Source organism: Lissotriton helveticus, chromosome 2_2 (genome assembly GCF_964261635.1).
Source record: "Lissotriton helveticus chromosome 2_2, aLisHel1.1, whole genome shotgun sequence".
NCBI lineage: Eukaryota > Metazoa > Chordata > Amphibia > Caudata > Salamandridae > Lissotriton > Lissotriton helveticus.
In genome coordinates, this window is record NC_136060.1 from 78403991 (window position 1) to 78431329 (window position 27339).

Here is a 27339-nt window from a genome sequence, read left to right on the forward strand (position 1 = left end):
GAAAATTAAATTAAAGCCATGGATTTTATTCAAGCACAGAATTTAGACCGTCTTTTTTTACTGAAACGTGGGAGTCTGAATACTTCGGTCCAACCTCATCAAAACTGCCCCAGCTGGTTACACTATTGTCGGGCAGCTCTACCTTAACAGACCAGGTGGTGGCCTGGCAATAATTTTTAAAGATTCTTTTCACTGCAGGCTTGAACTTCTCAGCTTGCAGTTGTTTTGTGAGGCGGCTCTGTTTAAGCTGAAAATCCATGCCTCACTAACTCTTATGAGAGTGCTTATCTGTCTCGCCCTCCCAGTCTAGGGCTAACTTTTTGGCTGGTTGTGGCCTTCTGTTTGAACCTTTTTATTCTTGGAGATTTTATCTTTCATTTTAAGGATTCATCCTGTCGGAACTCATCCACATTTCTTGAATCTATGGCCAGCTCGGGTTTTACTCAAATTGCTCAGTTCCTACTCATGTAGCTGGCCACCCAGTAAATGGGATCTTTTACAAGTCCTCTGAACCAGAATGTTCAGCTCTCAACAAGGGACCACTAAGGTCAACATGTTAAGGCGAAATAGGAGAAAAGTATTAAATGAGGCTTTTAAAGGGTCCCTAGAGATGACTCCTTTTACTGTTAAAGCAGATCCTTACCTTGCGGCCTCTCAATACTCCAAGTGGCTTGTGACTGTCCTTGATAGTGTTGCTCTTTAAAAATCTGTTAGGGCTTATAGAAACAACTCTATGGCCCCTTGCTTCTCCGAAAACCTTAGGTTATTGGAAAAGAAGTGTCACCGACAGTAGTGCAAATGGCATTCAATGCTGGATCCCCCTGAAAAATAGACATAAGCTGTTAATGCAGGACAAGTTATCTTCAAAGCAAAACTGGAATACCTCACTTTTCAGATTAAAACTGCTGATGATTCAGCTACAACTCTTTTTTAAGTGGTCAAGCACCTGTTGAGTCCATTGCACTCTTATATGGACAATACTCAATCTTTTTGCAATGACATTGAAGCCTTTCTTCAGTCCAAGGTTCTTAATACCTATTCTGAATCCTCCAGTTCTTCCAAATCTAGACTTTTGCAGTGCACTCCTTATACTATTTCATGAGACAATGCTTTTGATTTCTCTTCCTTAACTTCTTAGTCAATGTCTCAGGTGGGTGAACTACTTTCAGGGGAAAATCTGGTTCACCTTTGGACTCTTGTTCCCTGATAATCTCACAAATGGGATTATATGTGATGCTGTATTGGCTCACACAGACATCTGTTATCGGTTTTGAAGCTGGTTGTTCCCCCAATTCATGGAAAGAAGTGATTGTCATTCCTATTTTGAAGAAGCCAAATCTGGTCCCAAAAATCTCAAAAACTATGGGCCCATTTCGCTCTCGTCCGCGTCGGTCAAGATCTTAGAAAAACATCTAGAGCATCATCTTATGGAGTTCAATGAGAGTTAGAAGCTCCTGGATCCATCCCAGGTCATGACGTAACTGAGCACAGCCCCGATTCACCCTGGTAGCAGCAGTGGACGTTATCAGATCGGTGGCGGATGGTGAGAAGGCAGCCACATGCTTGACCTGTTTGGTGCCTTTGACCCTGTCTTCCCTTCTCTCCTGACATCTCGCCTTGCCCAGATGGGTATCAAGGCCAAAGCGCCCAGTGTTCTCGAAGCCTTCCTAGTTGATGGACATCAGAAAGTCACGTGTGGACACTTCACTGCAGAATCTGTTCTTCTTCTTCCACAGGGTTCCTCATGAAGTCCCACCCTTTTTTACTTGTATGTGTCATCTTTAGCCAATTTGATCCAATTGTTTGGTTTTTCACTACTTATGCCAATAACACCAAGATGATTGTTAACTTCACAGTTGCCATCTAATCAATCGCCACCATTTTCAGGTCCTAACTGCTTGACATTAGCAGCTGAGTGAAGAAAGACTGGCTGAGGCTGAATGTGGATAAAACTGAGGTTTTGGTTTTTGGCATTCAGCTGGTCCATGTTTTGGCGGCCGGAGGAGCTGGACGAGCGTCCATCTCCAGTCAGCTCAGCCAGGAATTTCGACGTGATCCCAGATGATCAGCTCATCTTTGATAAACAAGTTAGTCGAACCACCAGCTATTCTTTTCATATTGTTAGATAAATAAAAAAGGTGTTTCCTTTTATTACGGTTGATCCGCGTAAAGTGATCGTTCTTGCATTGGTATCATCACGCCTAGACTATTGAAACCCACTGTACCTTAGCATCAACAGGGCTTACCTTAATAGATTACAGGTTACAGAGAATGCAGTGGCTTGTCTAATTTTGGATATCTCTAAATGTCAGCCTGTAGCCCAGGTCCTGAGGGCCCTACATTGATCTCCATCAGGGAAAAATCCCTTTGCATAACCCAATGGCTCGCTTCAAGCGAGGTCCCTGCTTTCTTAGTACCAAATTGAATTGCTATGTACCTCAAAGGTTGCTGCGATCTGTCCATAATAAGTCAGTGGTGGTGCACAATATTCAAAAAGCTTGATGGGTGGCAGATCTTTTTCATATGCCACAGCTCGACTATGGAATACATTGCCCACCATATTGTAGGACTTGAAGATCACTATCTCTTAAGAAGGCTGTTAAAAACGTGGCTATTTTCCAGAGATTCGGGGTTAGGGTTAATTTTCTTTTCTAACTCTTTTTACCCTGGCATCTGTTCTTCATTTTTAGGCTTTTTAGTGCCTTGATACCTTCCAGTATTGCGCACTTTATAAAATTCAATTCAATTCATTGACAGGATGGGTAGCTCCATTTTATTCAGTGGTGAACATTAGGGGTGGTGCAGTTTCAATTTTACCAGCTAAGTTGGGCAATGTTAGGAAGTTTGCACTTGATGAAATCAGGTGAAGTTTCCTTACTATGTCCAAGTTAGCTCAGGCAGCGTTAAACACAATGTCCTGCGCTCCCATTGGCAAAATATCCATCTACAAGCAACTATATTGGTCACTGGCAGCCTGCTACAGGCAGAGGAGATGGTGAACACAGCTTTCGACCACAGGGCCTAAGACTACTGATCAGGGAACAGTGATTGTAGCAGCCTAGAAGCAGGGAGGACTTGCTGAGGGGGCAGGAGACAGTTTGATGAAAGGGTGTGGCCAGGCCGACTCTTAATTAATATTTATCAGTGTAGAACTCTTAAACAACCTGGGTACTGCTGCTAAGCAGTGCAAGACGACTGACTATGCCTCAGCAGTGAACTTGGTTTCTTTAGTCATGTGGGACTGCAAAAGCTGCTTCTTTTTTTTTTTGCAAAGCTTGCAATCTTCTAAAACAATGTACTTAATTGCAAATCATTTGTATCGAACGCCACAAGTTTCCACACATCTAGTAATCATGACCCCAGTTGTTTCTGACATTGGCAAGACCCTCCATACCATATCATGTAGAGTTGGATTTGTGTGTTATCAGAAAGCAATATAAGTGGTGATATTTGATTTCCTTAGCCTAAACGAAAAATACAGACGCTAACTATCATGGGTAATAGAGTACTACAAGAACACTTAACCTAGAGGAATCAATTGATCAAATTCTACTATAAACTTGTGGCTGTGTAGAAATAAACTTGCCCACTGTAAAGCAGATCGTTTGATTCCTATGCACTCTCTTAGCCTTTAAAACAGTTGCAAAGGATGTAAATAAGTCCCTCAATGCTTCATAATATTTTATTGTTCTGTTTCTTACCTTCTCACACATTTGAGGGCAATGGAGTTGATTGTGGTTTTCTGTTTGCTACTATGACTGTCTGATTACTTCACCTTTTCAGAAAATAATAATTAACAGGAGACCTAAAGCATAATGTTGTTGAAGGTGTGTTTCTTTGGGAAGGTGATAACTACATACATCTGACAAAGAAGAATATTGACATAGAGGGATGATGCCAGGCACTGGACTACAGGCAAGTTCCACATCCTCTTGATCAAAGGAAGATAGACAAGACCACAGAACACGTGAGCAAATGGTGTGGTATGGGAACGATTTTAGGCTATTTACTGGGTTCTCCTGAATTTCTTTTTTAAAAAATCTTTTTATTAAACCAGCTCATAGGTGAATAAGGTAGATCATGACATAAGGCGGGCAAATGCATTCAAGTATGCAGTAACAAATTACATTATGGCAAGGCCAACAAACAATAGTCATTATCGTTCACTCAAGGCCGGTTACATCATTAAAGAATTTCATTGACCTATCAAATCATCAGAACTTTATTGAGATGTAGTAGGAAGCTTGCTCTGTAAATACTAGACCAAAGTAAGGGATAGTGTGCACAGAGTCCAGGGAGTCCCAAGAGGTATAACAGAGGCTAAATTAGGTAAGTACTAACAGCTCTCTTTGTGGTAGTGTAGGAGAGCAGTTAGGCTTATCCAGAGGGTGTGTTAAGCATTTATTGTGTTCACTCAATCAAGGACTAATTACACACACTCAGAGACAGAATCCAGACAAATTAGGTAAGTATAAAAAAGGTATACTTACCTTTTTTTTTAGAACCAAGCAGGACTTGGCACAGGTAAGTAAAATACTTCTCAAATGCAAGAGTGTTCAAGGAAATGCAGTTGTGCTTGAAATTACAATTGTTTCAGGTTTGTATATGCTTTGGAAACAGTTTAAAATACACAGTAATGCCTTTTCATTACTCTTGGATTACTTTTTAGATTACCTTGTCTACTGGGGGTGGTATGCCTAGACTTTTGATACATTGCAATCGATTCTCTTTTCTTCTTGCAACACAGTTCAACACTTAGACATGTTTTAGGCCCAAAATCTCTTTACATGGGTTCCTATGGGGAAAAGGTTTAAGCAGTTTCACAGGTAATTACACTATTTACAAGGGTGAGTTTTGGGGGTTAGGATCAAGATTCCCCAAGGTCTAGATGGGCACTCGAGTTGCACCACTAGCGGAACTGCGGCGACCAGGTGCTGAATGCAAAGGACCAATGTCAGCCAATGGGGTTAAGGGGGACTTCAGTTAGGGAGTTCTGACGAGCAGGCCACTCGGTTGGGGGAGCAAAGCTCCTGGGGTTAAGGTCAGCACTGCAGGGACCAACAACCAGCACAGGGCACCACCAACAGCACTCGGGCGGCCGGGTGCAGGATGCAAAGTAGACATTGGGGACCCTGTGCTTTCTAGTTGGAGACGTTCGATTTCGAAATGATGCTGGATGCTCGAACAGGGAGGCTTCCTGAAAGTAACCACTGGCTGGAGAGGTAAGTTGGGATCTGGGGGATGCCTGGACACCATCAGTTGGGCCACCCAAGGCCGTGAGGTGTTGGTGAAGGCATGTCTTCTGGCGTCGGGTTTTCTTACCAGCTCCGGTCACGGTCAGGGTACACTTCAGGTTGAGGCTGCAGGCGTCGTTTTGAGGCTTGAGGGGGGTCGGGGATCACCAGATCCTGGGTTAGGATCACTGAGGAAACCTCCTTGGGGTGTTGGGCCACTCGACTCAGGACATGGGCATTGAGTGCAGAGTGGTGCAGTATCGCGGAGTCGCCGGAATCCGGATTCTGGAGGTGAGCCTTTGGTTGAGCAAATCCGGTGCTCACAGGATACAGAGTCTGTAGGAAGGTCGCAGGGCAGGTCCTCTGGGCTCTGGGTGTTGCTGGCTGCTGGACTCACTTGGGTTCTTGCTGTAGGCAGGTCGTAGACGGGACAGGCAGATAAGGCTGGCCCAAGGCAGTTGGGGTCCCCTTTTCCTTCCTGGTTCAGCACGGATCTTCAGTCCTTCTTCTTTCTTCCTCGAATCTGAGGAGGCAAGGTTCAGGGTCGGCCCTAAATACTAAATTTAGTGGCATTAAAGAGGTGTGCAGGTCAGGACCAATGGGTCCCTTCCTTGGGGTGGATACAACATCTATTATGCCACCCACCAGTGGGAAGGGGAATTAACCTGTTCCTAATTGGCTGAGTCCTTCATCTTCAAGATGGAGGGGACTGAGATGTGTGCTTTAACTCATCTCTCCTACCTGAGGGGTAGGGTTGTCAAAGGTGGGCACACCTCTCATCCTAGCTTGGATTTCACACTGATTCCCCCACCCAAAGTGGGGGCCAGAACCGGTGGGAGCCAGTGCTGGGGGCAGTTAAAGGAAGGGACAGTTTCCAAAGGCCACAGGCCTTCGAAGCTTTCCCTTTTGTGGACTTAGCCCATCCTGTGAGAGAAGGCATGACACCTCTGCCCAGGATGCGCTTTAATTCTGAACCCAGAGAGCGGAGGCTCTCTACTCAGGGGTCCAGAGACCTGTCTGGTGGTGGCAAATGGCGGGCAGCCGTTCAGGAACCACACTAGGGTTGGTTGATTTTCAGGAGGCATCTCTAAGAGGCTCTCTGAGTACATTTTACATTAAATCCCACACTGGCATCAGTGTGGGTTTAATGTGCTAAGAGGTCTGCTCCCAACCTTCCCAGTATTTAGTAAAGCCTTTATGGAGCAGTGGAGTTCATAATAACCAGCTCCCAGACCCTTTACTCTTTATGGCCTTACTACAATTACAATGTCTAAGAATGGATGTAGACACTGCAGGGGTACAGGGCTCCTGCCTCTGTACTCTCACCTGAGAGGTAGTGCACTCTGCTAGAGGGGTTACTCACCTAGGCCTCAGGTGGTCGATTGCAGGCATGGCACACAGGTATTTATGCCATGTCGACTCTTCACTTTTCTCTGCACCAAAACATGCAGCATGCAGTGGCAGTGTGTGTGTGTTAAGGTGCAGAGCCTTTAAGGGTGGCACAATAGGTGCTGCAGCCCTTAGAGGCCTTCTCTGGTCACAGTGCCCTTGGTATCCATGGCACATTTTACAAGGGGCTTACCTGTGGCCAGGGATGTGCTATTTGTGGATACAAAGGTACCGTCTGGGGAAAGAACACAAGCCCTGAGAACCTATTGGCAGGGAGCCAGGGCACATCAAGTCTGATTGCCCCAGATGCCAGGCATAACGTGGGGAGCAGCCATACAAAAAGGGGAACTTTCCTACAAATGTATATGTGGAATGTGAGGATCTTTTGGTGTGCTTTTCCCCAGGATTGCTTAACTGTTGGACTATAGTTATATGGGATTTTGACCTTTGTGCAGTTGGGATTTGCTAAACTACTCTAATCTGTAAGTGCCCTCCTTCAACGGGGAAACTGTTTTTACCATTAAATTAGCAGATTTGAATGTTTGCGATAGTTAATTGTAATGTCCATTGAAACTGCGTAGGCAGCAACTCCAAATGTGAGCTTACAAAGAAACAAATTCCTTTATCCACTCACATTTGGAGCAATACCTTCATGACCTTAAAAAGAGCTAAGTAGACAGTGGGCCTGATTTACAGTCTACAGTACTCTGTCACAAACATAAGAGATGCGCTGCCAGCCTTTCTATCAAGTGCATTATATCCTTTGGTACTTATATAAAGGCAGAGGCATATTTGTCATGATGGAGTAACCGATCCACCAAACACTAAATCAGGCCCCAAGTCTGGACTGCTACAACCCATTATTGCATTTAAAATGTGAGGTGTAATCGTGCCTCGTTGTTTATAAATGTCAGCAGAAGCATTCAATGGCAATATAGGGCCATATCACACAGCAATGTTAACTCACGTTATATGCATATATACGTGGCAATGTTAACTCATGTTAGTTTGATATTTAGAGCAATACAGAAACTTTACTAATAAGCACACATTTATTGTGCAAAGGTAAAACAAATTCCTGCTTATTACCACAGCAGTGTGAAAGTCACATGAGACACTCATGGTTTACTGCATCACAGATTGCATGATACTTTACTTTATATGTGAAAGCAACTCTTCTAATAGACACACCGCCTCTTCAGTGTGATTTAACTTTACTGCACAAATTCAACTCCTTGCATCTTGGTTTTTATTTAAATACCCTTTTTTAACACATTCCTATGGAAAACATCATGGCATAAACTATATATACAACTGGACAGAATGTGATATGCTATTTAATGCCACTGTTATGTCCTTTATCACCACTCTTGAGTGAGCATGTGTTTCAAAGTCTGTGTCTATCAGAGCCTGAATGTTTGCATGTATTAGTAGAGGTGTGCACATTCTTATCTCTCTTTGAACCTCTGTGTTTTAGCCTGTGCCCGAGTATTTAACTCTTTATCCCAATCAGTGGCGGTGTGGGAATTTCTATCCTTGTCTGTGCATCTGAGTGTATCTAGCTGTAAGTATCCAAGTGTGCGTTTGAGTCAATGTCGCATTGTGAATTTGTGCCTCTGAATGAGAATCAATGGTTGTGGTGTGTCAATGTTTGATGGTGCCTCTGTGTGTGAGTCAGTTTTTTTCAACCTTCTACAGAGTCATGATTCAAGTGAGATTCACTACTCATGCAAAATGGAGGTCAGTTTTTGCTACCAAAATTTCATTTGCAATCTTGTAATTAGTTTTGCTTAACACATAGTTTCCTGATTTTTTTTTTAGACAGTAAACATGCTTTTTCTATGCCTCTGGGCCCTCCCAACACTTCCATGGCATCTGACAACTCTGATCGTGCCTTCTTTAGTTGCTGTGTATTGTTTTATATTTATATACATACATATATAGAATTGTGTGGTTTGGGCGTACGTTTGGAGATTCTTCACAAAACTTTCAAAAAAAGTCTAATCTTCCTCAGCTGCTTCATGGAAAGTTTCAGGGTGATCAATCGAGCGGGAGCCAAGAAAAAGGGGGCCCAAAATCGTTTTCCCCATGAAATATTCCATAGAGAAATTGAACAGTGATACTGCAAAAATGGCTCATCGGAATTACACCAAATTTAGCACCAAGCTAGATCAAGGTCCAGAAAGTGTGTCTTTGTGATTTGGTATAAATACATTCAGTAGTTTTTGAGAAGATTAAGGTTTTACATTTATGTATATATTAGACAGCGGAGGATCCAGAGACCCGACAGATCAAAAGCTAAAATCTGATTGGCTTGCCAACACATCAACATAGATGTGGCTACAGGCATTTTAAGATTTGGGGACTCAGTCCCATGTCCTACAAAAAGGTTTTAAAAAACATACTTGGGGTAACGTATTGGGGAAAAAAAACGAATTTGTTCAATTCCTACTACAGTTGCGGAGGGGGTCACAGGCCCTCCGTACTTATAGGAATATTCAAACTACATCCAGATCTTCTCAAGGCTTTCATACATGCTGTGGAAAGGCTGGGTACTGACTAAAGGAAGTCTGATTATACTTCTGCAATTCTGATATCATTGAAATGGTCGCTGTTGAGGCAAGATGTAGCCTTCCAATAGCATAAATTCCACATAATGCAATCCACCAGTAACTAAATAAGAGCGTGGGCCAGCACTATCATTCGAACATGGTCAATCTATTTCTCGAAATGCCATCCTTTACAAAAACAGACACTTAAACAATGCTTCTCAAGAAGTGCACATAGGGCATAGAATGCAAACCTTTCAAACATCAGTACCACTTTTTACTGTGGTACAGTAAAAAAGAAATTGGCAAAAACTGCTGTTCAATCATTGCTCCTTTTTTATAAAGGATTTAAGGCAAATTCTACTTATTCTCATAATTCCTCCTTAATATAAAACAAGCAATCTCGTTAATATTACACATTCTTAATTCACCGGCAATTGTATGTGTTGCAGCTTATATTTGATGATAATCTATTACCCTTTCACTATCATTCATAGCTGTATTACATCTAGCGGTTGGTCATATTATCTAAAACATGTAAACTTTGAGTACGTTTCCTTTAACTAGCTCCTGTTAATTAGTTTCTACTTTTTGTGTGATTTAGGCAGTGACCTCACTTGTAACCTCTGTGGTTCAGTCTCTCACTGAGACAGTCCATGTCACATAAAACGGCCAATATAAATATGTATATTCACTGAAAAAAAACTGTTAGAGGTCAGTTATGGTTCAGCGAATATAAAACTGAAAAAGCCCTGAAATTCACCAGTTATGATCTGCAATGTACAAGGAAAACCATAACTAATAACTAAAACCCTATTTAACTTTTGGTAGACTGCCTTTTTTGCATACACGTCATCAGCTAAGGCAGAGGTTTTCGACCTTTTGACTTCAGTGGACACCACGGAATCATTACTGAAGCTGGTGACCCGCACCAAAGCAATTGCTAAGATTTGAATCTCAAAACAATAAAGAAAAATAAAGAAAAAATATAGATCAAATAAATACACAAATTATGAGATAGTTTATTGAAGTTACTAACAAAAAAGTGTCAAAAATGAAATTTTGATTTTAATGAGAAGGCTGGAGATTTCCAAAATTGAGTTTTATGTTGAAAAGATGAAGAGATATGCTAGACGACGATACCTCACTTTGGGCCAGATGTAGGTAATTTCGATTTACCGACTCTTAAATACCGACCCATACCGAATCAGTATTTAAGAGTCGGTAAATTTGAAGGAGGCAGATGTAGATAAAAAATTACCGATTCTGTAAGAGTCGGTATTTACAGATTCTGTAAATACCGAATCTGTATTTCACATTGATTCCTATGGGCCTTGAAGCCCATAGGAATCAATGGGAAATACAGATTCGGTATTTACAGAATCGGTAAATACCGAATCCTGCAAGGGTGCAGGGGGTGTCACTTTGACACCCTCTAGCACCCCAACTACAGGCTTGTGTGCCATGTGGCACACATACATGCCCTAAGGGCATGTCACTGTGTCACATTGCACAGGTGTGCATGCACAGATGTGCATGCACACCTGAATTCGGTATTTTACCACCCAATAGTATTGGGTGGTAAAATACCGACTCTTAAGGGCCTGTGGCACTCTCAGGAGTGTCATCTACATATGGATTTACAGAATCGGTATGTTTACCGATTCTGTAAAATACCGAAGTGGTAAATTTACCGAATCGTTAAATATACCGATTCTGTAAATTCCGACCCACCTACATCTCAAAAACCAAATACTGGTCGGTAACGGCCGAAATCGGCCGTTACAGACCGGTATTTGGCTACCTACATTGTGCTTTTGGCTCCTAATTTATCCATGCTACATTCCTACATAGCTGAGCTGCTCTCAGAATCAAGAAAGGGATACCTACTTAGGGCCTGATTTAGAGTACGGCAGACTGGTAAACTCGATCACAGAAGTGACAGAGATCCCGTCCGCCATGTTACAAATGTATTATATCCAATGGCACTTGCAATACGGTGGACAGGATATCCGTCAAGTTTGTAATGGAGTAACCTATCCATTAAACTCTAACTCAGGCCCTTATTTTTTTGCATCCAATTTCAAATTCATTGACATAGACATAGCTTTTTAAAACTATCAATGTAACTTTTTTTTTAAATAAATATATTTATATATATATATATATATATATGTATATATATATATATATATATATATTTGATCAATCTCCTAATAATATATAGTTTCTAAACAGTTGTGTACTCCCTGAATAGCCCTTTCGGACCCCCTAGGGCCAGCAGACCATAGGTTAAGGACCACTATGATAAGGGATGTACTGAGTGTGGCAGTGGACGTGAGATGTACTGTGCAGTATTTATTTCCAAAGTTATTAGGGAATGAAGTTATTATTGCCCTCCTCCTGTATTGTGTCTGACCTGTTTTTATTGGTGTTATGACTCTGGGCACTTTACCACTGCTTTTCAGTGCTCTCTGTAAAAATTGCTGTTATGGATTAGTGATTCCATGATTGGCATATTTGATTTACTTGTCTGACCCTAATATAGTGCATTGTGTGTGCCCAGGGCCTGTAAATAAAATGCTGCTAGTGGGCTGCAGCACTGATTATGCCACCCACAGAAGCAGCCTGTAAAATGTAACTCTGGCCTGCCATTGCAAAGCCTGTGTGCAGTCTGCGACTGTCATGTCGAGTTGGCAAGGGCAAACACTTGCCAGTCCCTAAACCTTCCCTTTTCTACATATTAGTCACCCTTAAGGTAGGCCCAATGTACCCTTGTGGGCAGGGTGCATTGTATGTGAAAGGTAGGACATGCCCTGATGTGTGTGGCATGTCCTGATAGTGAAATACTGCCAATTATGTTTTTCACAATTGCAAGGCTATCTGTTACCATAGCACAGAATGGGAAGTTTTTTTATAACATCTTATAAAATTAACTGGCCCTGGGAACAGGTAGAAAAATAAACTTTAGTATGCCGGAATTCAGAATGTTAAAGTGCATGTTTTAGTGAGGTTGATTTTTACATTCTGTGTTTAAAAATACCACTTTTAGAAAGTGGGTATTTTCTTGCCTAACCATTCAGTGTTCCTCTGCTAGGTTTGTGTATTGCATGTCTGGCTTTTGGATGACAGGGGCTGGAGAGGGGCAGCAGCTCCAGAAGTCTGATGAGTCAGGGCTGGGCTGAAAAGGCCTGGTCTGCTTTTGGAGTGGTGGGAGAAGTAACACCTGCACCTGAATAGACCTGTGCCTGCCTTCACCAATGACGGATCCGCCCCCTGTGGTGTGTCCGGAGCAAGGGCTCACACTGACAATGGTTGTTGTACACTTGCAAAGTGCCCTACAGAACTGGTTTTGGCCGGGTACAGACACACTGTGCCTTCAGGGAACAAAGGATTTTTGGGTACATAAAGAGGGGCCAAACCCCGACTTTTGAGTCACTTCTGGGAAATCAAGAGAAACCATTGCCATGGATAAGAGCCGGATAAGCTGAGGAGGAATACTGCCCCTGTGCTGTTTGCTGTCTGGGGCTGGCCTGCAGTGGCTGCTTCCTGCCAAGGAAAGGAGGAAAAGGACTTTGCTGTTTGCTTTGTCACCTGCTTGAAGAAAAGATCTCCAAGGGCTTGAAACTGAGCTTGTCTCCTGTTCTGAAGTCTCAGGGACACAAAGACATCACCACCACCTCCCCTGAATTTACTTGCTGGGTATTTCAACCTGCATAGAGGTGCCTGCTGTTGTTTAGGACCTCTAGAGACTGTTTGTCGCTGGGAGCTGGAAAATCAACGCAACCCTGAAGAAGCGAGGCGCATCGGCACCTGTTTTCCGGAGCATCGCTGAAGAAACCGTTCCTGCTCCTGCCCCGTCTCGAGAAATCGCAGCACAACGCATCGGGTGCAACAATCTCCGAAGTTCGAGATCACCACACCAATCCCGACACAAGTTTTGGGGATTATATTATTGTATTGTGGATATTGTATTGAAGTATTGAGTATATTAATGAAATATTGTGTATTATTGAAATACACAATATAATAATAAGTAATATATATTATAAAAAGGAGTAAACATTATCAAAATAAGTAATAAATAAATAAATAAAGTAATAATAAATAAATAAATATAGTAAATACTAATATAAAAATAAACAATATAAAATAAGTAATGTGTATTATTGAAGTATTGTATATTATTGAAGTATTGTGTATATTATTGAAGTATATTTTTGTAGTATTGATTTGATGAGAGGAAATATTGTGGATTGTATTGATGTATTGTATATTGTATAAGTATTGTATTGTGGATTTTTATCGTTTGGTCTGTTTTGGTTTAGATAAAGATGACTTATTTTTCTAAACTGGTGTGGTGTCCATTTGTAATGTTTTCACTGTATTACTGTATGTGTTCACAAATGTTTTACACACTGCCTCACGGATAAGCCTCTCTGCTCGTGCCAAGCTACCAAGGGGGTGAGCAGGGGTTATTTTAGGAGTATATCCCTCTTACCCTGACTAGAAGCAAGGGCCCCTATTTGGACAAAGGTACCTACCTCTGCCAACTAGAGACCCCCATTTCTAACAGGTGCCAAATATATTAGTAAATGAATAGTAATGTGTTTCCTTCAAATCTGTTCCTGAAGGACCTGCATAAAACTGAGAAAAACACGAGAAAGCTAAACTTGCTAGGTGTCTGCCAAATATTGAGCAGATCAATTAAATAATACCATGCTTATTAGGAAAGCAAAAATGTTTCAACCCCACTCTCTCTTCACTGCCCCAATTGAATCGGCGCAAAACTTGAAATACCTGTACTGGTTGTAACTTGTGAACTGCCTGCAACATTTGATGCAATTTCATCAAGTAGCAATATAGTTATGAGCAAATTACCATTTTCTTGCTGCCCTTTAACTTTGCCCCAGCCTTAATGGGTTAGCACAAAAATTAAATTCCAATAGAAAACCATTCCTCCCAAGCACCTGTCAATTTTTGTGCTGGTTTGCAACATAGTTCCAATGTGATGTGCAAATGAACACTTTTTTGCCACCCCTTTTCAACTGTCCTTTCCTCTATATACCCCCATGCACAAGTTTAGAAGTAACAAAAGAAGTCTACACAGGTTAAGTCTCTGCTATATTTCCTGCAGATCCATCAAATAATTGCAATGTTATTAGTACATCAAAAGTATTTTTTATCCCAATTTGAGCTTTAGGAAACCTAAAATTCCTACGCTGGGGGTAAGTCTCTAACTGCCTACCACATTTCATCCTAATTCATCACACAGTGCCGAAAGTATAAGCAAATAAAAATCGTAATGAATCCCCTTTAACTTGGCCCCCATGGAGCGCAGTGCCAAACCCACAAGAAACAAAACACTGGTTTGCACCCCCTTTTTTAACGGGGCTCCCCATTATGGATTTGGCTGAATTTACCCCCCTGGCCGCGGTCGGAATTCCGCGACTGTGCAGCACATTCCGATCGCCGGCGTGGTCATCAGCACACGCCCACCGTAACTCATGGCGGCCAGGAGCCGTCATCAGCACCGAACGGGTTAAACATCCCAAGAGTAATCTCAAAATATTAAGTGGCTTTCAATAGAGTTCTGGTGATATTTACAAACCCTTTGGCATTCAGCCTTGTGGTTTATGTCACCAGAATCCCTTGATCACTATATGGGACCATTTGACACAGTTATGTTAAGGCTTTGTTTAGATTGGTGTAAAAAAAACTTGAGTAGTTTTGGGGAAGTTGGCATTTAAAAAGTGTTCCAGTGATAGCACATAGAGGTTACATTTTAGACATATCTGGACCAACAATGTGCGGATCGTCTGCAGATTCACAAATACAAGGTGATTCCCAAATCCAATCAAAAAAACATAAAGGCACACCTATGGTTTTTCTGCCACTACTAAACAAATTAAGACCATGAGGGTAGATGGTATTTCTACTGCTAATCTACAATTGATTCAGAATCTTTGGGTACAAGTACTGATTCCCCTGTATAAAACAGTCATAAAAGAGAACAGAATCATAGAAACCTGGAATGGTAGTATACAAGTAATACTGTATAAAAAAAGGCCCTCGGAGCAGCTACTTAACTACCCGATTACAACACTGCTGGACAGTCCTAGCAAAAACAATTGCCAACATTTATTAACATTTGAGTAAGAATGGCGAAAAGTTGCACACATACTTCTAAAAATTAAGATTGGGTTCGGGAAAGGCTACTCTACCACTGATTGGTGTTTTTTACTAAAGCTTCCTGTTGAGAAATATGCCATACTGAAGGGCCAACTTCGGTTTGTGATTTACACTGATTTAGCAACAGCATTTGATCATGTCAATTGATCACGTCTACGGAAAAAAATGTATAGATGGGGTATCTTGTCTGGACTACTGAAATTAATATTCAAGCTAAATGCGAGAAAATGGACACAGCTCGAGCTGGAATGTAATGGCTAGTTGACAAAGAAAATCGGAACAAATAATTGGTTAAGGCAAGGATGAATATTGGTACCTTTCTTGTGCTCCATATACACCTCAGACACCTCTGAAATATCTAGCGAGAGGCCATTCATTTCCACCAAAATTGTCCTACATTTTTTATGCAGATGAAACAATCTTAATCAACCTTACTCTGATCGGTCTACAGAGAAAACTAAAGGAATTCGCAAAGTACTGTGAAGCCAATGAATTGTTAATAAACATAAAAAGAATGAAAGCTATGGTCTTTACGTAAATAATTAAAGGTATTACATTGAAATGGTGGTTGAAAGGTCAACAAGTAGAAACTGCGTCTGAATGCACGTATTTGTGAATGATCTTTAGAAATACCCTTTCTTTCAAAAGACACTTTAGATCTAAGAAATACAGATGTACAGCAGTGGCTGGAACAATGGCCATGTCTAGATCTGGAACCTGGTCACAAATCAGTAGCGGCACTAAATCTTATAATATGAAAATAGCATGTCTACTGCAGTTACGGGAGTGAGATAATAGATGAAAAGGTGATGAAGGGTGCTGAGCTAACTGAGATGAATGTATGGAAGAAATGGCTTGGCTTTCCAAAGGTGTAAGTGAACTGTGCTTTAAGGTTGGGTCTCGGCTTGATACATCTAAAACATAAATATGATCAAAGAACAATAAATTATTGGCATGGTATTTTAACAGCTACAGAAGACACGCTAAAATATATAATCAAATATCTCCTGGGAGAGAAGGTTGTATCATTGATAGCAAATATGGGGGAAAGTATGGCGAATGTTAGTCCAGAATGGTGTTCACAATTACCTAGGAAGAAGGTATTGAACAATCTTGTTAATGAGCTAGCTATCAAAACAGATTTAGAGGCTTTGAGGGTAAAAAGTAGCATAATCATATGTGCAAAGGAGTATTATCTGATACATTCCAATCATACCTAAATGACACAAAGTATAGGAATTTTAGACGGTGTGTATTGAAGCTGTGACTGGGGCAAGTGCATTATTTATTTATGGGAAATTATCTAAGAAGGAGAATGGTCAAAATTCGGGGAATACACTATTATGCCTCTTTAGCCAATCAGGCCAGTTACATTAGCTAAACTTATTGTTTTTTTCAACACACTTCTTAGCATAAAGGAAGAGACTTCTAATCCCTGTTTTTAGACAAATGGATATCAAAAACTTTGATGAACTATTAACCTGTATAATGAATTGGGATGCTACCAATATGGAACATTTCTAGATGTGAGCAGGATTGAGACAAATCTGAGACATGTATAATAATGTGAGTTATGTTATTTTGATGTAAGGTAAAGGACAAATGAACGGGTATTGTTCCTTTGGTTAAGTAGACAATGATGGACCAGCTCTGCTTGCTAATTACAAAAGTTGTATCATGTGTTTGTGATCTGATTCTAATGCTGGATGGATATAGTAAAATCAAGCCCTGTCTGCTAATATTTTATGTTGCACTATGCACTGCACATTTATCTATATTCCAATGCTTATTTCACTTTTATGCACTTATTGCCTTGACTACCCCTTCATCAAATGGAGGAATGTATGTATGACCACATGATGGGGAAATATAATAATATTCTTCTCTTACTTTGCCTAACTTGTTTGAAATAAAGGATGTTGTTAGTAACAACTAAAAGTGTACCAATTGCGGTGTTAGTGACCTTATGTTATTGTATTATCTTCTCAGTAATATATTTATTTGTTCTGATATTTGTATAAGGTATTTTATATGTGATTTAACATAAATAGAAATAAGGATATCACTTTAATGATATTTAAATAACTTAGTTGTATATACACATTGTATTGTTATGACTTGCCTTTGTAATGATTGCTTTGCCTAGATTGGCATAGTATCAAACATAAATACACTTGAAACTTGGATCCTTGCTTTGGAGGGCAGGCATCATAGTCTCTACCCATTTCACATTTTTTTTAGTTTTGAAGAGATTGTTGTGCATCCTTGTGAGAAAGTACCTCCTTTTGCGTGGTCACCACCATTTTTTAAGAACTGATGCTGGTGGGGTTTAAACACTAAGCAGTGTTTTTGCTCTGACACCCTAAAATATGGTAAAACTGGCTAATCTCCAACTGGCTAATTTAACTTTCTATTAAGGTTATAGAATACGGTGTACAGAAATGACACATGTGGACTGCAGCAGCAATTGTGCCGTTCACTAGGATAACAAGGAAAACATTGTTTCAGGCCTATATGCATAGCCTGACTCTCGTAGCTCTGAAACCTGCAGGCAAGACTGTCACAATAATCGTTTTGGCAGGGGGGAACCCTACTGGGTAGGGACCCTGGTATTTAAAAGTGGAACGTGTAAGCCTCCAATAGCTATTTACACGGTTAGAGCTGTAGCTGGTTCTATTAAGAAAAAATTAAGTTCAATTAATGTGTTATTTCTGTATCTTGGTGGCTTGGGATAAGGTACAGGAATGGTTCAAACCATTATTTTTAATATTCATGAAACTTCCAATTCAAAAGTGACATTCAATTTTAAGATAACTATCCAGGAAAAGTAACTTTGAAAGTTATACTTTCCTTGCCTAATGCCACTGTAGCTAGCACTGGCCTACCTGCAGCTGGCCTGTCCGTGTTGCTTTGATGAGGTGAGAAATACTGCTGTCAAAGCAGAGACAATGACTTGGACCTGGAAGGATGGCTTGGCGGAGGAATGTGACCCAAAGTAACCCAAGCAAAGCAGATTAGGAGTGCCCAGGAACTTCACTAACCTAAAAGGGATAAAAGGGAGATGTGTAAATGTATAGTTTAATGATAAGACAAGCTGGAGAAGGGAACTCTTTTGATCCCATAACAAACTTTAGTCTACTAGCTTAAGTTTTTATTGGAGAGTGGGTCATGCTCCAGAACCCGTTTAAAGTGGATGAGTGAGAGTGGGCTGCTCCCATAGGTGTGTCACAAGCTCCACCCAGGGCCAGAAAGAATGAGAATGCTGCAGAGTGTCCAGGAGTCACCCCATCCACTGGCTATTGAATTGAACAAACCAGCACCTCATTCCAGTTACTCAAAATACCTCTTGGACATGTGGAGGAACAAAAGAGGACTGGATCTGCTATCAGTAATCAGTGTAGAGACCTGAAGGGATGGACCTGTCCTCTCTTATACCCAGGACTAAGATCTGGACTCCGCTGTTCATTCGGTCTACCACCTGTAAGCCTACAGGCAAATAAAAAGCTGCAAGAGGCCTTTTCCTGGAGTTGCCAGTTGATCAGTTACAATGGGACAAGGACTGGACCTTGCTGGTTGGCCTCTGCTGGAGTGTGTCCTGGCCTGTGCTGGGAGCATTTCCTTTGGCTAAGAGGCACTGTTCCAGAAAGTCTGAACAGTTGGGGGATCATAAAATCTTTGGTCTTCCAAGACCCCTGGCGCATCACTGGGATGTCACAGTAGAACCTAACTCAAGACAGCTTCAGGCTTGTCCTGCTGGAAAACTTTGAGTTGTAAAAGGTTCCAAAGGTAGAAATGTTGACAGGGCAAAGGCAAAAAAAATATCTGCCCAACAAGAGGACTTAGCAGCACAACAGTTGGTTTTCCTCGCTCAGAGCTTTGTCTGCCAAAACCAACGACTTCAGCAGGTCCTCATCCAGCAGCTATCGGATTTCAAGAGGATGTAGCCTCCAACTCTGCCTCCTGAAGGATTTCGATTTACTCAAAAAAGACTAAGCCCAGAGGTAAAAACATTGATGGAGACAACCTGATGTGTGTATTTGGCCTTCATTTCATCACTGCCAGACAGAAATGGCACTAGGGCCGTGTCAATGGTGAAGGATAATTTCTGGTTTGCCATTTTATTTTCTTGGCACTTTTTGCCTTAAAATGGTAAATACTCATACCTACCTCCTCTTATAGACTTTTTATTATTTTGGTGTCATTGTTCTTAATACATTTTTCTTAATGTTTAGAAATTGGTTGTGGGATTTTTATTGCAAATATTTTGCAAATTGTCCTAGGTTAAGTCTGTCTACTCTGTGCCATAACTGCCAAGGGTTGAGCCCAAGTCTAAAATATTGAAAATGTGTTTGCCATGACTTGATTTTGGAGATTATAATGTGGGTATGACTCACATCCTCCCCAACAAATAACTCATTTTCCTACAATCCTTGAGATACAATACAGTTTGATTTGTGACTGGTGTAAAATGGCGATTGTGGGTTTATGCATATACACACTACCTAGCATTCACAAACTCACAGTATTTTTTGTTGGATAATTACTTACCATGAAAGCAACTTTTTGCTGGTTCTGTGGTTGTCGCCATATGATGAGCACCAGGAACAGGAAAAGTAGTATAAAAACTGCAAGAAGTCCAATACTCCATGATTCCAGATTGCCAATGGACTCAACTGCGTAAGTGGTCAGAACACTTAAACCACAAATCAGAATGGCTGTGTAAAAGAACCAAAACCATAAAAAAATTATGGAAAAGAAGGATTGTCAAAGCTCAAGAAACTACAGAGAAAGGGCTTGAAAACCTTCCCAATACAATATCTCATTATATATTTCTGACAAATATCACATTACAACTTTTCTGCAAATTTCTTAATAAGTATCAAGAAACTTACCCAAGAGACCTACAAGGAAGCTGACTAAAGAAGAAGACTGATCTGTCGGCAGACGTGATGGATAGAGAATATTCCGGAAACTTGTCCGTTGTTCTTGTATGATGCTGATCTGGGACTCGTTCTTTGCGGACTCCCTCTCAGATGCCGACAGCATCTCTTTCTCCTCTAAGCATTTTGGCTTCTCGTAACCCAAGCCTGGCTGATACCTGTCACAAAGAAACATATTTATTATTGCCTTGTCCAGCTTACTCAATCGGTGCATAGGCAGCTGTAATTATTCACTGGCTGCCTCATTGGGTAGCAACTGCAATGGTTGCACAGTGCTTACCAAAGGTGTTTCAGGTGTGGTATGTGAAACACCACACTGTAGGCTAGTGAAGCAGGGCTTGGGAAGAGCAACTCCAGCAGATTGTGTCTCTTCTTTTCTTGTTTCTCTTAAGACATGTTAAGCAGTTGGTGCTACTATTTATCACAAGAAGGGGAAGGCACCCAAACTCTAGTTAGAATCTCACTTCTCTACACAATAAGATACTTTTAGTATGCCTTTTTGTTTTAGAGCAGTATTAAAGTTTGCACATTAGCAGTAGGATTTTGACATAGGCTCTTGAAAAGGCCATCTAAACTCACCATCTCCCTCCTCCACTAGACCATTTAACCCTTAAATGCCTCAAGACAAAAAGGTCAAAAAATCACACAGGAATTTAATTTCAATTTGAATAAGCATTAGCGAGTGTCTTGCGGTGACATGTAAGCCCATCAGCTAGTCCTGGCTTTTCAGGCAACAGCACATTACATTCTTGGTATTGTAGTTTTCTTTTAACACTGTCATTATTGGTTCAAAAATCCCAAAATGCAAAGTGATGTTGGCTAAAAAGCCAGTATTGTGTAAAGGTGTCACACATAACATGGAGTCACTGGGCAACTCATTTTAAAAATGTTAGAAACTGGTTTAGTTCATTTGAAAAAATCCATTTAAGGTGCAAATTCAAACACCCATCACCTACTTTGAGAGAACCACTCTATAATGCGCACCATATATATTGAAATAAAGTTTAACAATGCAAATTGTTTTGGGCTCTGCAGAGTGAAACGTTTATGTCAAGCTCCACTAAAACAGAAGAATGGTTTAGCATGGAGAGCAGCATTACAAAGGTGCCTAACATAAAGAAAAAGTATAGGACAAGTATCAACTGCAACAGATGCAGCACAAGGTTCTGTCCAACACAGCACAGGTACAACACAGGTAGCAACAGTGCAAGCTTCACTTCCTCAAAGATATAGGTACAATTGAGCATCAGTGGTGCAAGGTTCACTCCACTGCAGAACAAATAAAGATGGTAGTGTACTTATATATTATATAACATTTTCCACACTCCTTGCAAGGCCTACAGTGCTTTTGGGATAACAGCAGTAGAAACACCCCATCTCCATAGAACAGGTACAAAAGAGCCTGTGCAAACCTTTTACCCCCTCCGAATGTCTTCACTTTAGGTAACAGGAGTGCAAACCTTCCTCTCTTACAAGTACAAGTTGGGCAGCAGCAGTGCAAGCTTCGCTTCCTCACAGAACACATATGGCTTGGTAACAGCAAACAAGCCTCCAGTTCTCACAGAGTGCCCCGGGCTTTCTCCCCAGCAGAACAAATATGCCACAGATATGGGACATGTTTCCATTGCTTACATAACATGAATAGTTTAAGGCATCAGTTGCAGGTAGGTTATACAGAGGACCCTGGAGGATGTGCTTAATCCACTTATTTCAGAGCATAGGTAGATGATTGAATGAATTTAAAAATTAAATGCTATCATCACTCTTGATCAGGCGTCATTCTCTGTCAGCACACATCACTCTCTTTCATGCCTCCTTTCACTCACAATGCTATCAGTGATTTTTCTGATAGTGGTCTCTCTGAGTTCTGCTTTAGATAAAAAACAAATAAATAAAAATAAAGTTATTGAATCCAATATGTGTGTGGACTACTTTTGTAACTGCAAAACTGGTGTCTGCTGAAACCATTGCTGATAAACAACTATTTAAGTCAATGCCTAAAGCTACCTGTACCAAATAGCCAATGGCTGAAATGGCTATCCAAAATACCCTTTCTATATCTGTATATATTTGTATATGTATGTTCTACGCTGTGCGCATTACACAACCCAAATTACATAATAATTGTGTGAAGTGTGTTCTATGATAACATGGGCCCTGTGCAGACCATTAATGCTGTCTAGGCCTACTAAAAATAGCAAATTTCAAATTCTGAACATGTCAAAATGTGCAGGTAAGATTGTCTTAAATGAGGCTTACCTGAGGATGAGAACACAGGCTGCCACAAGTGAATAGGCAAGAAGGGTGCCCACAGACATCATGTCCACCAGAGCCTTCAGGTCAAAAAGAAATGCCATTACAGCTAAAAGAAAGCACAAACAGAGTGATCATACTGACCTATCAGGTGCCAAAGTGAAGGTCAGCCACCAACAGCTTAGAATGACATTCATTACTGCAGTGCCAGTACAATTAGGGCTTCTATTTTTTAGTGTTGCAAACAATAACTACAGACTTATACAGGCTCTCTATGTTGGTTTCATTCTGTAAAGTTCTTTAAAAACTGTAAAACGTAGGGATATATACATTTCAGAGACAGGGAATGTAAGAAATTGTGTTGTTGGTTGACTGGGGTGTGAACTCTGGTCAAGCAGCAACCACAATCCTTCTCAGGGTGAGTCACAAGCCAACCCTAAATTAACCTGTTCTCAAACCTCTGGTAGCTTTCCAGAGAGTAGTCAGGCTTTACTAGAGACACTTCAAACAGTAACACAGTGGAAACAGACCACAAAAAGATTCCATACCAGTTTAGAGAAAAGAGCGAAATGTAATAAATAAAACAAGTCCAAAATGACAACTGTCCAATCAGTAGAACCAAAGGTATGCCTGTTTAAAGATTTTAGTGATAACAGCGCCAAAGAGCACGAAGCACCAGCAGTGGAAATCTGGTCATGCCGGACCAGAACAAAGTCATAACTTCAGGCTAACTATGATGGTGGATGGACTATGGACTTCAGAGACCTAGTTAAGCCCGGTGAACAAAATACCTTAAATCCTGGCTTGCAAAGCGTTGTGAGGATCCCTTGTCAAACATGCATCACGCAGCTGAAGTGATGCGTCTGTTCCAAAATTCAATGAAGCTGTGGTGTGAGAGCCTGTGGGATGTGGCGTGCAGCTGCGCGGTGCATCTGTTCTGAAGAGCTGTGAGACTGCAATGCGGAGTCTGGTGCTGAGGTTGCCACCGAAGATGGATGCGAGGGACTGCACCAAGGATGTGTCACACAGTGGCGGTTCTAGAGGACTGTGGCGGTGGTGCAGGTGTTTGCGATGGATACAATCCATGCAACATGGAGCAGTCCAAAAGAGTGACAGTCCTTTCAGCAGCACAGCAGTGCTTCTTTCTGGCAGAGTATACACCGATCCAGAACTGTAATCAGGAATTGGTGTCTGAAGCCCAGTATTTATACCCAGTTCTGCATTTGAAGTGGGGGAGAAGCTAATACAGTCTTTCCTTTAAGTGCACAGGTGCCCTGCCTCCCCTGCCCTTGCTCCAGACCAACTAAGGATAACCAGGATAAGGGATAACCAGGATAAAGGAGTTAGTTACACACTTTAGATAACCCGTGCTCACCCTCTTGGCAGCGTGGCACAGGCAGACAGGTTTATCCCAGTGTGTAAAGTATGTGTACCCAAACACACAGTAACACCGCACCACAAATGGACACAACACCAATTTAGACAAATAAAGTTCCTTTATCTAAACCAAACAAGACAAAAAGGACATAAATCCAACATACATATATGAAAATATTACTTTTAAAAGGTTTCATACAATTTTGTCCATAAAAATCTATGGATGAGTGATTTTACAGAATGTACCTTCAGATGCTTCAAAGATCACAAGGCCAAACAGCTGCAGAGAAGGGAAGTGCAGAAAAACACAGCAATGTGTTGGTTCCTGAGTCTTCGGGGAGGTGATGCATCAGTTCTGCTGCATGCAGGAGAAGTGTTGCATCAAATCCGTACTGTAAGGGGAAGCGATGCATCCATTCCAAGACAATTCTGGTCTATGGGTGATGCGCGGGAAAACTTGCCGTACACGTGCAATGCGAGGAAATCTGTATGCGCTGGAGGTCGAAGCGGCAGTGGCAAAACAGGCGCTGCATCGATTTTTAGGATTCTTTTAGTTCTTTGCAGTTCTCTGCAGCAGGATCAACGTCCAAGGGCCCAAAATTGAGTTGGCACCATAAGGCAGCTCAGAACTCCCAGCAATGGCGTTGAAGGATACTGCAGGTAAAGTCTTGGATATCTTAATTAAACATGATAGCACAGCAGGGTAAACGTTTCAGTCCTTTCCTCTGCCCACAGACAGAAGCAGAAACTGCTGGCCAACCCAACAAAGCAACACACAGCAAAGGGGCAGGAATCCTCTTAGCAGCTCTTGAGCACTTCTTCTTGGCAGGATCCTCTTAGTTCCAGAAGTGATCTAAAGTTCTGAAACTTTAAATCCAATACTTAAATCCCACTTTCTCTTTGTAGTTGTTTTTTCCAGAATCTCTGAGCTCAGTAAAAACCAGTTCTGTCCTCCCTGGTTTATCTTCGCTACAGGAGGTAGGTGGAGACAGCATTGTGCAGAGCAGACACAGCCTATTCAGGTACTCGTGAAAACAGCTCCTATCACTCTAAATGCAGAAAGGTCTATTAAACCGAGGTATGAGTCACCCAGGAAAGCATGACACACCTCAACTCCCCTTGCGATTGTCTAGAATGAATGCACATCCCCAAGTCCTGTCACTCCAAAACCAGACGGTGAATACACAAACAGGCTTTGGTACACAGGATGAATAAACAAGAAAGAGCCTAAACTCCAAATCTCTAGCTATCCCCAATTGAAAGTTAACCATTTAAAATGTTACAAGGCAGCTCCAATGATAGCCTATAGGAGAGCTAATTCTTGCAATGGTCAAAAACGAAAAGCACAGTATTTTACAACCAGAACATGTAATACAAACCAGTTCATGTCCTACTATTCACATACACTGTGCCCTGCCCATGAGGGTACCGGGGGTCTACTTTAGGGGTGACTAACAGATAGTAAAAGGGAAGGGTTAGTCCTGGCAAGTGGGTGCAATTACCCGGTCTACATGGCAGTTAAAACTGTGTGCAGACACTGCAGTGGCAGGTTTGAGTCACATTTGAAAAATGCTACTTGTGTAGGTGGCAAAACCAATGCTGCAGACCTGCTACTAGCATTTGAGTTACCGAGCCTGGCGCCCTCAGTTTACTTTACTAGAGACTTACCAGTAAATCAAATATGGCAATCATGGATAAATAACCATAATTACAATTTACATAGGGAGCACTTGCACTTTGACATGGATCATCAGTGGCAAAGTGCCCAAAGCATCTAAGCCAGCAAAAAACGAAATCCAGCACAAAGTCAAAAATGCCGGAGGTAGAGGCAAAAGGTCAGGGGAAACCCTGCCAAGGATGCCACGCCTAACAAACATTATCCAATGGTAGAGGTTGGCCTTGCTGCAGAAAAAAACAAATTTATGGGTGTTTTACTACCAGGACATGTAAACCTCAATAGTACATGTCCAATATGTTATATGCATTACACCCTGCCCTTTGGGCTGTCCAGGGCCTACCTTAAGAGTGACTGATATGTATTAGAAAGGAAGGTTTGGGCCTGGCAAATGGTTTTCTTTGCAAGGTGGTAATGGCAGTTCAAAACTGCACACACAGGATGCAATAGCAGGCCTGAGGCATGTTACTTAAGTGGGTGGCACAATCCGTGCTGAAGGTCCACTATTAGGTTTTAGGTTACAGGCCCTGGGCACATAGAGTACCACTGTACTAGGGACTTACAGGTAAATTAAATATGCCAATTGAGCATCACCCAATTTAAAAATGTTTTAAGAGGTGAGCACATGCACTTTAGCACTTGTTAGCAGTGGTGCAGTGCCCAGAGTTCTAAGGCCAGCAAAAACAAGATCAACAAAAATGAGGGGAAGGCAAAATGTTTGGGGAAAGACCACCATAAGGCTGACAGTTCTAACAGGGAGGTCGTGATAAAACATACCACCTGGTCACTGTGCCATATGGACCTAGATAGCTAGGACTGTCTTTGGTGTCAAATAATGTAACAAATATTCACAGGCCCAATTAAAAATGAATATTAAATATGACTCGTGTAATATAAAGAATTCGTAATGGGGCCCATTGTAAATTGGTCCTATATTGGTTTATTCAGAGAGCATGCTTTATTTGATTTGTTGTAAGTACGTTCAGTAGTTTTTTAAATGTTCATGTTTAAAAAAAGTGCAAGTGGGATTTAAAGGGTTAACGCTTTTGTATATCTTATCAGTTAAGAAGCAATTTGTTAATGTTTATACATTTGGAACCTTGATGAATATGCCTGAAATGTGGCATACACTAAGTACATTCGGATCTCTATTGTTTGCAGAGGGAGAGAGTTAACTATGACTGGTGAATTACAGTGGTTTTTGTTTTGCTAAAAAATGCAACATTTTAACTAGCATTGACACGTATCTACAATGTCCCTTTAACCTTAGGTTTTTGTAGTACATTTTTCAGCTTTGTTATTGTAAAGTGAAATACTGTAGCCATATCTAATTATAGCGTCACTGTAACCTTTGCTTTTTTTCAGTGAATTTCCATTTTTTTTCATAAAGTAATATTTTATTACAGTACTTACTTATGCCTCCCCAATGCCACACAAAGCTTTTGGCTGTTTGCGGTATGGGGTTGGCTGAAAGGCCTGACTGCAAGCCAGGTCCGGCACTGATTATCCAGCAGGCTGCCAACCCCCCACCACGCACAATCTCTGCCCGTGCACAGTGTGGTGTTAACCTCATTACTGGTAACCTGACTCATAGTTAGGGGCAAGATAGACGAGGAACAATTGTCAGGTAGAATCAATGGTCCCTTTCATGGTCTACAGGGCCCAGGTGTAGAATGTTCACCTTTGGCCCTTTTCCCCCAAAAAAGAACCAAGGAAATATTGTTTGATTC

The 27339-nt window shown here is 41.3% G+C and overlaps 1 protein-coding gene across 7 annotated transcripts in view; it reads right to left on the minus strand.

Annotated features, from left to right (window-relative positions):
- The window catches only part of SLC7A2 (solute carrier family 7 member 2), a 641379-nt gene that overhangs the window by 79502 nt on the left and 534538 nt on the right, over window positions 1-27339 (minus strand). For all 7 annotated transcript variants that reach the window (XM_078678125.1, XM_078678124.1, XM_078678123.1 and 4 more), the window contains 3 exons: window positions 22564-22666; window positions 20257-20462; window positions 19913-20079 (listed from right to left, as the gene is read on the minus strand). In XM_078678125.1, the coding sequence (XP_078534251.1) occupies window positions 19913-20079; window positions 20257-20462; window positions 22564-22666 (476 nt within the window). The remainder of the gene's footprint in view (window positions 1-19912; window positions 20080-20256; window positions 20463-22563; window positions 22667-27339) is intronic.